A 12,259-nucleotide genomic window follows, 5' to 3' on the forward strand; every position below is an offset into this window, starting at 1 on the left:
AATAGGACTTCCAGATAATTCATAGGTTATAATTTCAAGAAGAAACTGAATTTTAGAGAATTTAAGTTATTAATTTGATAGCACGTAGATAATTAGAATCAGAGCTAGCACTATGGCCTGTATTATTAGCTTTCTTTTTCAGTAATATGCATATTTTTTCCACTGGGGGATTATTTTGGACCTAGGTAGAAAGTACACTTATGTGATCATTGGAATCATGTAATGCATGTTCCAGATCAGTTACTTGTTCACTACAGAAAAAAAAAAATCGTAATATTTTTTATCCCAGAAGAGAATTAGTGTGTTTTCTTCTTTGGGCATCCCTGTGGAATTCTAGAGCTCAAGGGCCTGGTATAAGTATTCAAATGCACAATATTCATAGCATACCTGAATTGAGTGAGCAGTTCATTTCCAAAGGTAAGAGAAAAGGAATCTGATCACTTGTAAAATATTAAGAAGCTCTCACCTTGAATTTAAGACTAAAATATATTCCTTACTATTTAAATATAAGAAAGAGGGTTCTATTTAATGTGAAGCTATATTACAAATTGAATCACATACTTTCCAAGGATCATAGGAGAGAATACATGTGTTGTTTTAGCAACAGTTTATAAAAATAATTGTATTACTTGTTATTGGATGGTATTTATTTTATAGAAATTTCAGAAGTTATGTAAGAATCATAGTAAAAGGATAGCCATAATTCATTTTTGATATAAATATGTCACAAAAATACACCCAAGGACTTCACAGGCATAATGACCAAATGATCATATAAATTGACACGTCTGATATTGGTTTTAAGTTAAAATCTGAAAAATAATAATGGTTAAAAAAACTGCACGGGCCAAAATGAACAAATTGGTGATATTTTTTTCAGGAAAGAAAAGTGAAACACAAAAGGAAAAATAAATGAAAAATGAACACCAAATTCTTTTGGTTTGCAAACAAGGCGCATCTATCTCCAGAATCAAATCTCTAGTATCCACCACCATTCTGTAAGTACTAATGCAACAGCAGGAGAATTGCCAAAAAAAAAAAAAAAAAAAAAAAAAAGGATTTGAAATGGTTTGGTCAGAAAGACTGTCTCAAATGATAAATTTTAATATAAGCCTGATATTGCATTTTCTAGTTATCTGGGCATATTTAAATATTAAATAACTTACATCCTGTTTTTCCCATTTAAATACAACCCAGTCTTATAATGTAGATATGATTGTTCCCATATTTAAAATGAGAAAAATAAAGTAATTCAATGGACTTTTTAGAAAACCTAGGAATAGCACTCAGTCTTTATGAGTTTTGAAACAATTTAATATTAAGAATAGATGGTAGTACATTTGATGGAAAATGAACAGGAAATTAAACTGATTAAATAGACTTTTTTTACACTTTAAGTTCTGGGGTACATGTGCAGAATGTGCAGTTTTGTTACATAGGTATACACGTGCCACAGTGGTTTGCTGCACGCATCAACCCGACACCTACATTAGGTATTTCTCGTAACGTTATCCCTCCCCTAGCCTCCCACCCTCCGACCGGCCCTGGCGTGTGTATTCCCCTTCCTATGTCCATGTGTTCTCATTGTTCAACTCCCACTTACATGTGAGAACATGCGGTGTTTGGTTTTCGGTTCTTGAGATAGTTTGCTGAGAATGATGGCTTCCAGCTTCATCCATGTTAAAAGGATAAATTTAGCGCATGATTGAATAAAATAATTTATTTAATTTATTTAATTACAGTAATGTATCCACTTGGGCACAATTTTATCACCACCTATGCATTTGCTGACAAGGATTTCATCTTGCTTTTCCAAGAAACAAACATGAGGATATAATTGGATAAACTTAATTTTCACAGGCTGTTGCATTTAGTACATATAAACAATAGCTAAAATGTCAGGGTTGCCTTCAGATATGGATCTATACAAGCTTCAATTAAACAATTTTACTGAAGTCACCATGTTTATATTAATGAGCTTCACAGAAGAATTTGATGTGCAAGTCTTCCTATTTTTATTATTTTTAGCAATCTATCTATTCACTCTAATAGGCAATTTAGGGCTGGTTGTACTGGTCATTGGGGATTTCCGGCTTCACAGCCCAATGTACTATTTTCTTGGTGTTTTATCATTCTTGGATGCCTGCTATTCTACAGTTGTCACTCCAAAAATGTTGGTCAATTTCCTGGCAAAAAATAAATCTATTTCATTTCTTGGATGTGCAACACAGATGTTTCTTGCTTGTACTTTTGGAACCACAGAATGCTTTCTCTTGGCTGCAATGGCTTATGATCGCTATGTAGCCATCTACAACCCTCTCCTGTATTCAGTGAGCGTGTCACCCAGAGTCTATGTGCCACTCATCACTGCTTCCTATGTTGCTGGCATTTTACATGCTACTATACATACAGTGGCTACATTTAGCCTGTCCTTCTGTGGATCCAATGAAATTAGGCATGTCTTTTGTAATCTGCCTCCTCTCCTTGCTATTTCTTGTTCTGACACTCACGTAAACCAGCTTCTACTCTTCTACTTTGTGGGCTCTATTGAGATAGTCACTATCCTGATTGTCCTGATCTCCTATGGTTTTATTCTGTTGGCCATTCTGAAGATGCATTCTGCTGAAGGGAGGAGAAAAGTCTTCTCTACATGTGGAGCTCACCTAACTGGAGTGACAATTTATCATGGGACAATCCTCTTCATGTATGTGAGACCAAGTTCCAGCTACACTTCGGACAATGACATGATAGTGTCAATATTTTACACCATTGTGATTCCCATGCTGAATCCCATCATCTACAGTTTGCGGAACAAAGATGTAAAGGAGGCAATCAAAAGACTGCTTGTGAGAAATTGGTTCATAAATAAGTTACAGTTTTAAAATTGAGTAAAGTTGCAAATAATATTGGGTGTCAGTCCACATCTCTATGGTCAGAAAGTAGAGAAGAAAATGTGTTTCCTTTAGTTAACAGTGCTTGTAACTTCTAGAATATTTTCAAATAAAGCATCAATCAGCCTACTAATTCACCATTTTAGAAATATCAATATATTGTATCATGTATAAAATATGGCTTGTATTCATAGCCTATGACAATGTTTAAACTAACCTGCATTAAATATTCATTGATGTGCAAACATTGCTGTTTTTAGTTTTTGTATAACTTGATTTTCACTGGCTATGTTAATAATGATGTCCTCTGGATTCTATGGCTTCCTGCGTTCCTACATAACTCTATAATGGGTGCTAAAGTAAGTTTTCCCAGCACCATTTATTGAAGAGGCTCTCCTTTCCCCAATGTATTTTCTTGGCACCTTTGTTGAAAATGAGTTCCATAGTATAATCTGAAGTCAGATAATGTTATGTGGGTGGCAAGCCATCCAGGTGCCGAGGCAAGAGACCGAGGGCATGAGCTGTTCCAGTATAATAAAATATATAAAACAACAAGAGTTATACTAGATCTAGATCATAGACATGATTATATATGAATATCATTAATCGTTAGTTTGTAGCAATTACTCTTTATTCCAATATTATAATAATCCTCGCTCTATAATCATAACCTAGGAAAAAACAGGCCATACAGAGGTAGGAGCTGAGGGGACATAGTGAGAAGTGACCAGAAGGCAAGAGTGCGAGCCTTCTGTTATGCCTGGACAGGGCCACCAGAGGTCTCCTTGGTCTAGCGGTAATGCCAGCGTCTGGGAAGACGCCCGTTGCCATGCTGACCATGGTCTAGAGGTAGCCTCAGTGTCAAGGAAAAACACCCGCTACTTAGCTGACCAGGAAAGGGATTCTCCCTTTCCCCGGTGGAGTTTAGAGAAGACTCTACTCCTCCACCTCTTGTGGAGGGCCTGACATTAGTCAGGCCCGCCCACAGTTATCCGGAGGCCTAACCGTCTCCCTGTGATGCTGTGCTTCAGTGGTCACGCTCCTAGTCCGCCTTCATGTTCCACCCTGTACACCTGGCTCTGCCTTTTAGATAACAGTAGCAAAATTAGTGAAAGTACTAAAAGTCTCTGATATGCAGAAATAATGGTGCAAGCTGTCTCTCTCTCTCCCTCTCTCTCTCTGCCTTGGCTGCCAGGCAGGGAAGGGCCCCCTGTCCAGTGGACACGTAACCCACATGACCTTACCTACCATTAGAGATGACTCACACTCTTTACCCTGCCCCTTTTACTTTGTATCCAATAAGTAACAGCGCAGCCAGACATTCAGGGCCACTACCAGTCTCAGTGTCTTGGTGGTAGTGGTCCCCCAGGCCCAGCTGTCTTTTCTTTTATCTCTTTGTCTTGTGTCTTTATTTCTATGCTCTCTCGTCTCTGCACACAAGGAGAAAACCCACCAACCCTGTGGGGCTGGACCCTACAATGTTATTTCTCCATTTTTTTTTCTCTTTGCTTATGATAGCTTTGGCTATTCTGGGTCTTTTGTGTTTTCATATAAATTTTAAGATTCTTATTTATTTTTGTAAAGAATGTATTTGTATTTTGATAGGAATTGCATTGAATCTATAGATTGCTTTTGGTAGCCCAGGCATTTTAACAATATTGATTTTACCAGTTCATGAACATGGAATATCTTTCCATTTTATGTGTCCTACTCAATTTCTTTCATCAACATTTTATAGTTTTTATGGTACAGATCTTTCACTTCTTTGGTTATTCGTAGGTATTTGACTTTATTTATGGATATTGTAGATTTTTAAATTTCTTTTTCAGATTGATTGCTATTTCCATCGTAAACCAAAGATAAAATTCAAACCCCTGCCCCCCACCCTTCCCCACAACCATCTGAATGGACTCCCTCCTCGGACAGGGGACTCTAAAATTTAATGTGAAAGACCAGATTAGGCCATGACTGGAAGTAGGATCTGATGTGCCTCATTATAATCCTCCAGTGCTAGCATCAACACAGACCGTAAGTCTCATGAGAAACATTTACAATCTATTCTAAACTTGCTACTTGGAGGCTTCATCTGCATGATAAAACCTTGGTCTGCACAACCCCTTATCTTAATCCAGACATTTCTTTCTACAGAAAACAACTCTTTCAACCAATTGCCAATCAGAATCTACTCAAATCTACCACTCACCTGGAAGTCCCACCCCTCCCCACCTCCTGCTTCAAGTTGTCCCACCCTTCCAAATCAAACCAATGGAATTTTGCATGCATTGATGGATGAAATTTCTAAAATTTGAATATGTCTTAGTGTAGGCTATCAGTCAAAATTATGGTTATTATTTAAGCTATTGTAGAACACAGAGGTAACCAAATTTTTTTGTCAGTTGTCTGTTACTATGACTATTTAAAGTCATTTCCATGATTAATTGTTTAATTCTGATGCAGTTTCTGAAAACCTCACAAGCACACAAAATCCTAGAATATGGTATCTTTTAGGAGGTTCATGAAAGGATAGAAAGGACCCTGAAAACCACTCACTCTCGAATAAATACAGCTTTCTGATAACTTTAGAATCATATCATTTGGACTGGGTGAGAATTTCCTCAACTTTAGTGAAAGGACTGACTGGTTTATAAAACTGCTAACCCAAGTAGAACAAAGAATAATTGAATAGCAAGAAAACACTTTGCCAGATTTTTATGCTACATCAGCCATTACTAAAATTGTTTAGATATACAGTTTGAATGAACTCCATGGTCTGAGTCAATTTACCTATGATAACCCATCAGTTATCAGTGCTATGCACCTAAATTGGAGAAACAACTGATATTCAAGAGGACACAAGTTCAATGTTAAGCCTGGACTTGTGGAGAACCAGGACAGCCACCTTGTCCTTCCTGAGTCCCTAAAGCTTTGTTGTTAAGACTTCTGCATTCTGTGACTCATCATGCAAAAGATAAAATGATCCAAATTAAATATATATTGGTGTGGTGACTTCTAAATTGCTGAAATAGTTTATGACCAATGTTTGGTTTGTCAAACCCATATTCCTAGGAAAACAATCAAAGCTTCAGGTACATTTCACTACCTGATGGATCATTCAAACATTTATAGAGGGACTTCATACAATTGTCATTTTCAATGCATGGGTTTTGGTTGTATAAAAGTTTTCTCATACAAGAGGGCTGATGTTATAACAGTAGATTATTATGCTACAGTATATGTTCACCAGGTAAAGAAAGCTTTTTTATAGTTTGCTGACTGAGGACAATAAACCCCTTTACAATCTAGAACCCAAAGACTGGATCTTTTGAGAACAACAGAGAAATACTGCCCTTGTCATCCACACTGTAGCAAAACTTCAATACCTTGAATCTTGGGTTCAAAATCTCACAACTCAGAAGGGTCCGTCCACACAAGTGAAATTGTACACTTCCCTTTGGAACCCTTAAGGTAAAGGTAACCAGGGATGTTTCTCCACAGAAGAAGATAGCATCCTTGATGTGAACAGCTTTTTCCCAAGATCGCAGATGAAGATTTCTCTACTATCATGAGACTCTTATCTTTGAATCTTTTTTTCCCTTGCTTAAGTCTCTATGAACAATAGAAGTGAAATGGGAGTATGTTGTGTGCATTCATGGGGTATACTTTTATTTGTAAAGGATTTTGAAGCCAGCCTTATACATGGATAACCTAATACCTTGACAGATGGAAAATGAAGGCCAAAGGTAGATGAGAAATTTTAATGGTACATATGTTGCCTCATAATCAGTCAGAAACAGAACATTGGTTCACTCCTTTTAACCTACCTCATAGGTTAAAGAGAACATTAAAAGTAGGCCCTTTACTAGAATGGCATCATTTGTTAGGTCCTCTTTTTCCATGGTTTTAAGTAAAAGACGCAATGATTAGGAATGTATCCCTCATGATAGGCTCTATAGCAGATTCTATTGTATAGGTGATGAATATACAACAGACTTTAAATTCTCTTGTAAAAGTTATGCTAAATAATAGAATTGCTCTACATTACTTACTGGCTAAACAGAGAAGTATCTGTGTAGCTGCTGGCACTTGTGGCCTATGGAGAAATATATCATATCAGGTCTTATAGAGGGGATTAACAAAGAGACTGCTTAGTAAAGTGAGTAGACTTTTTAGCTCATTCTTTTATCTTTTTGATTTTAGGTGGTTTGGTTTAGGGGGACCCTGGGTAAGGAGCGTACTCCAAACTCTTGGTATTATCCTCCTGATAATAGTAGTTTCCCTGGTGCACTGTATTATCTTAAAAATTTTAAATGTTTAAATGTTCTAAGGATGGAGCCATCCTTAGAATGTCAAATGGTGTCTCTTCAACTGGAAAGACAAGACCTGAAAGAAATGTGAGACCATATGGGCACCGTAACTTATGAAAGACATGATGAGACTGGAAACCCAAAATGATGGTAACTGAGAGTGGTGCTTAGGCCCTAAGTGTTTGTCACACTCTCACCTGAGAACCTGAACAAAAGTGGAAACTTTTTAAACAAAATTATGGGTGGTCATTGTTTTGGACTGAGCTCATGCACTAGGCCCCAACAGACCAGACTAAACCAAAGTGGAGTCACTCATGCTAAATGTGACATAATTAAGCTAAGACTTTAAGGATACACTTAGATCCTAGAACACACCAGGTTTTGTTTTCTCTCCTGTAAAAAGGATGTTCCAGCATAAGGAGGTACCCTCTACTCTAACCCTTTCAAAAAAATGAATAAATAACCTGAAGTCCCTGTTCCCATCTTACAAAACCTACTGTTCTGCTATTTCCCAGTGGCTTTCAAGCCCAAATAAGTACCTTTATAATGGTGAAACTGACATCAATTACTAAATTTTTTGTCCACCTTTAAAAATTGAGAGATGACCAAAGAGAGAAATTATTAAATCAAGTTTAGCCTAAAGCTACCTCATTACATATTTTAACTTTGGCCAAAAGGTTTCTTTGTACACCACAAACTAGAACAAGTGGAGGTGTAAACAGACTGAACCTACACTTGTGCCAATCACCAAGTTTTGGCCAATCAAAAGGAGCCAATTGTTTGAACCATGTTCAAATATGGCAAACACCAAGGTGTAACCAATTCAGCTATCTCTGTACCTCACTTTTGTTTTCTGTATGTCATTTTTTTTTCTGTCCATAAATCTTCCACCATGTGGCTGCACTGGAATCTCTAAGCCTACTCTGGCTCCGGTGACTGACCAATTTGCTAATCATTCTTTGCTTAACAAAATTCCTTTAAATTTAATTTGGCTGAAGTTTTTCTTTTATCATGTGTCCTCCTCAATTTCTTTCATTTATGTTTTATAGTTTGTATGGTACAGCTCTTTCACTTCTTTGGTTAAGTTAATTCCTAAGTATTTAACTTTATTTGTAGATATTGCAGACTTTTTATTTTTACTTTTGAATTGATTGTTACTGACATTGTAATCCAAAAATGAAATTCAAATCCCCTTCCTCACCCCACAACCATCTGAATAGACTCCCTCCTAGGCCAGGGCACTCTAAAATTAACCTCAAAGACTGGATCAGGCCATGACTGTAAGTGAGGGTCCTATGTGCCTCACTATACTCCTCCAGTATTAACATCAACACAGACTGTAGGTCTGATAAGTAACATTTACAATCTGTTCTAAACCTGCTACCTGGAGGCTTCATCTACATGATAAAACCTTGGTCTCCACAACTCCTTATCTTAACCCAGAAATTCCTTTCTATTGATAATAACTGTTTTAGACAATTGCCAATCAGAATATCTTTAAATCTATCTATGACCTTCCCCTTCTTCAAGTTGTTCCACTTTTCCACATTGAACCAATGTAAAAATATGATTGATGTATTGTATCCGTAAAATGTGTAAAACAAGTTTTACCCTGACCACATTGGGCATATGTCATAAGGACCTCCTGAGTCTGTGTCACAGGGGTATCCTGAACCTTGGCAAAATAAACTTTCTAAATTGACTGAGACCTGTCATCGATATTTTCAGTTTGCAGTGTATAGAAATGGTCAAAAGAAAGAGCCAAACTCCGTAAAATATTTGAAGAGATTTATTCAGGGCCAAATATGGGTGGCCATTGCCCATGACACAGCCCCCATGAGGTCCTGACAACACGTGCCCAAGGTGGTCAAGGCACAGCTTGGTTTTTATACAGTTTAGGGAGGCATGAAACATCAATCAAATACTTTTAAGAAATACATTGGTTTGGTCCAAAATGGTGGGACAAGTCAAACAGTGGGAGGCAGCGGGTTCCAGGCTATAGGTAAATTTAAACCTTTTCTGGGTGACAATTCGTTGAGTTTGTCTAAAGATCTGGAATCCATAGAAAGGAAATGTTCAGATTAAGATAAAAGATTATGGAGACCAAGGTTCTTTTGAAGTCTTATAGTGTCTGCCCTTAGAGAAAATAGATGACAAATGTTTCCTATTTAGATCTTTAAAAGGTGCTAGACTTTTAATTTATCTCATTAGGATTGGGAGGGCCTGGAAGAAAAAACATATATCTATGTTAATAGAGATTCTTTACAGATGCAAATATTCCTTTAAGGACAGCTTTACAGGGCCTTTCAAGATATGGGAAAGACACATGTTTTGGGGTAAAATATTTTGATTTTCTTCCCTGTTTCATAATGTTATGCCAGAGTCAGGTTGGAAAGTAAGTTATGATACATAGGGTTAAATAAAACCCATCTGCTGAAAATCTATGGTTTCTAGGACATGACTACTGAGATCATTTAGATAAGAATGTGGACAAGATAAAACAATTAGAGCTTAGTCCTCAAAATGCTACTAATTTTTTATGTTGATTTTGTATCCTGCAACTTTATTGAATTTGTTATCAGCTTTTTAATTAGTTTTCTGGTGGAGTCTCTAGGTTTTTTCAAATATAAGGTCATATCGTCTGCAAATAAGAATAATTTGACTCCTTTCTTTTCAATTTAAAACCTCTTTATTTCTTTCTATTGTCTGATTTCTCCAGTTAGGACTTCCGGTACTATTTCAAATAATAATGTTGAACATGGGCATTCTTGTCGTGTTCTAGATCTTAGAGGAAAGGCATTCAGTTTTTTTTGCCATTCAGTATGTTACTAGTTGTGGGTCTGACATACATGGCTTTTATTATGTAGAGTTATGTTCCTCTTATACTCAGTTCTTGGAGGGTTTTTGTCATGAAGGGATGTTGAATTTTATCAAATCCTTTTTCAGTATCAATTGAAATGTTCATGTTTTTGGTCCTTCATTCTGTCGATATCACGTATCACTTTGATTGATTTGTGTATATCAAAAAATACTTGCATCCCTGGGATAATTCCCACTTCAACATAATCAATGACATTTTTAAACCGTTGTTGAAATGTTTTGCTAGTATTTTGTTGAGAATTTTTGTATTGTATTGATGTTCATCAGGGATTTGACCTATAGCTTCTTTTTTGTTTGTTTGTTTGTTTGTTTCAATGGGTCTGTCTGGTTTTGGTATACTGGACTTGTAGAATGAGTTTGGAAGTACCCATCCTCTAGTTTTTGGAATAGTTAAGTAGGATTGGTATTAGTTCTTCTTTAAACATTTTGGTAAATGTAAAATTTATGACAAATATAGCAAAATGAATGGGAGAGATCTGACTTTATACTACTCTAAAGGTCTTATGTGAAAAGCTGAGATATAGATTATTTTAGGTAAACTATAATACATAAAACATGTTTTTATAATCCAGGGTCAACACCAAGAAGACAGAAGATAAATATAACCAATATCAGGAATGAAATAAGGTATTTTACTCTGGTCCCCACAAATACGAAAAGGAAAATAAGAACATTATAAACAACATTTTGCTAATAAAATTGACAATTAAATGAAAAATACAATTCTGTAAAGAAGCTTACATCAGAATAAATGGGTAACCAGGGTAGTCCTATGTCAACTTAATAAATTGAATATGTTCTAAAAACCATCCATATGAACACAACGTTTGGAATTGCCTTCCTAGTGTCAAAAAATCTCACCTTTCTCTCAGACTAGAATGTGGGCAAAATACTAGATTAACTCTCTTCAACAACATAGAAGAAGACATCAGGGAGATAATAGAGCAACAACATAGAAGAACCTGTGTCCTAAGATTGTCTTGTGAAAAACAGCTCCCCACAAAGTCTAGTCAGGTCAAGAGTAATAAGAATAAAACAAAGAACACTCTGCAGGTTATATTTAAGGATACTTTGTTGTTGTTGGGTCTCTCTGTTTCTGAATCCTTTTTTTTTTTTAAACATCAGAAAAGCCTGTATCCTGATTAAATACAAATTCTCTTCCCAGCATCATCCTGTCATCTGATAAACTGTTCTTTCCTTTATTGAGTGCTTTTTCTGTAAATAGGACTGTACCTATACATCTGAGATTTAGCTAGTACTGCCAAAATCACACTCTCCTCTATCAACAGCCCTAGAGAATGTTTATCAGCAGCATATCCCTTTTAATAACCTCTATTTATTTATAATAAATTAATTAAATTTATTATATAATTAAAATATATAAATTAAATAAAAACCTCTATTATATATAAATAACCAGCCTTTAATAGGGTGTAAGGGATTTTTTTTTGTTAAGAAAAGAATCCAAAATGCCCATCAACCAATGAGTGGATAAAATATTGCTCTACGTATATATATTCCATATATATGGATATATGATGGAATACTACTCAGCCATAAAAAGGAATGAATTAATGGCTTTAACAACAATCTGGATGGAACTGGAGACTATTATTCTAAGTGAAGTAACTCAGGAATGGAAAATCAAACATTGTATGTTCTCACTCATAAGTGGGAGCTAAGCTATGCAGATGCAAAGGCATAAGAATGACACAATGGACTTTGGGGACTTGAGGGAGAGGGTAAGAGGGGGGTAAGGGATAAAAGACTACAAATTGTGTTCAGTGTATACTCTTCTGGAGATGGGTGCACCAAAATCTCACAAAACACCACTAAAAAGCTTGCTCATGTAACCAAATACCACCTGTTCCCCAAAAAATGTGTGGAAATAAAAAAATTTTTAAAAATCATGCAGTTATCACTGGGAAGGAAGTTTCAGGAAGAAGAGAAAACAGAAAACTTCAGGCAGTGTTAGTAATACTATTTACAGAGAAGAGCTGGGAGATAATGGAATAGAGACAAAGTAAGTGTGACAGGTGGAATAATAAGAAATGAGTTCATAGATTCAAGAATTGAGGACATCATTTTCAACCAATGAACACTTATAAAGTTCTTGGTTTTTATTTTTAGTGTGAGGAAATACTGTATAGGGTTTGTGAAGAGAAATGATATAATCCAACCTAC

General features: G+C 36.0%; 1 protein-coding gene across 1 annotated transcript; it reads left to right on the forward strand.

The window, feature by feature from the left end:
- Nucleotides 1–398: 398 nt before the first annotated feature.
- Nucleotides 399–3,076, forward strand: OR5T1 (olfactory receptor family 5 subfamily T member 1). Its single transcript, XM_001157483.6, has 3 exons — nucleotides 399–417; nucleotides 881–998; nucleotides 1,743–3,076. The coding sequence occupies exon 3, from the start codon at nucleotides 1,896–1,898 to the stop codon at nucleotides 2,880–2,882; it is 987 nt and encodes a 328-aa protein (XP_001157483.5). The 5' UTR covers nucleotides 399–417; nucleotides 881–998; nucleotides 1,743–1,895; the 3' UTR covers nucleotides 2,883–3,076.
- The last annotated feature ends 9,183 nt before the right edge of the window (nucleotides 3,077–12,259 follow it).

The sequence above is a fragment of the Pan troglodytes genome, chromosome 9, assembly GCF_028858775.2.
Source record: "Pan troglodytes isolate AG18354 chromosome 9, NHGRI_mPanTro3-v2.0_pri, whole genome shotgun sequence".
Taxonomy (NCBI): domain Eukaryota; kingdom Metazoa; phylum Chordata; class Mammalia; order Primates; family Hominidae; genus Pan; species Pan troglodytes.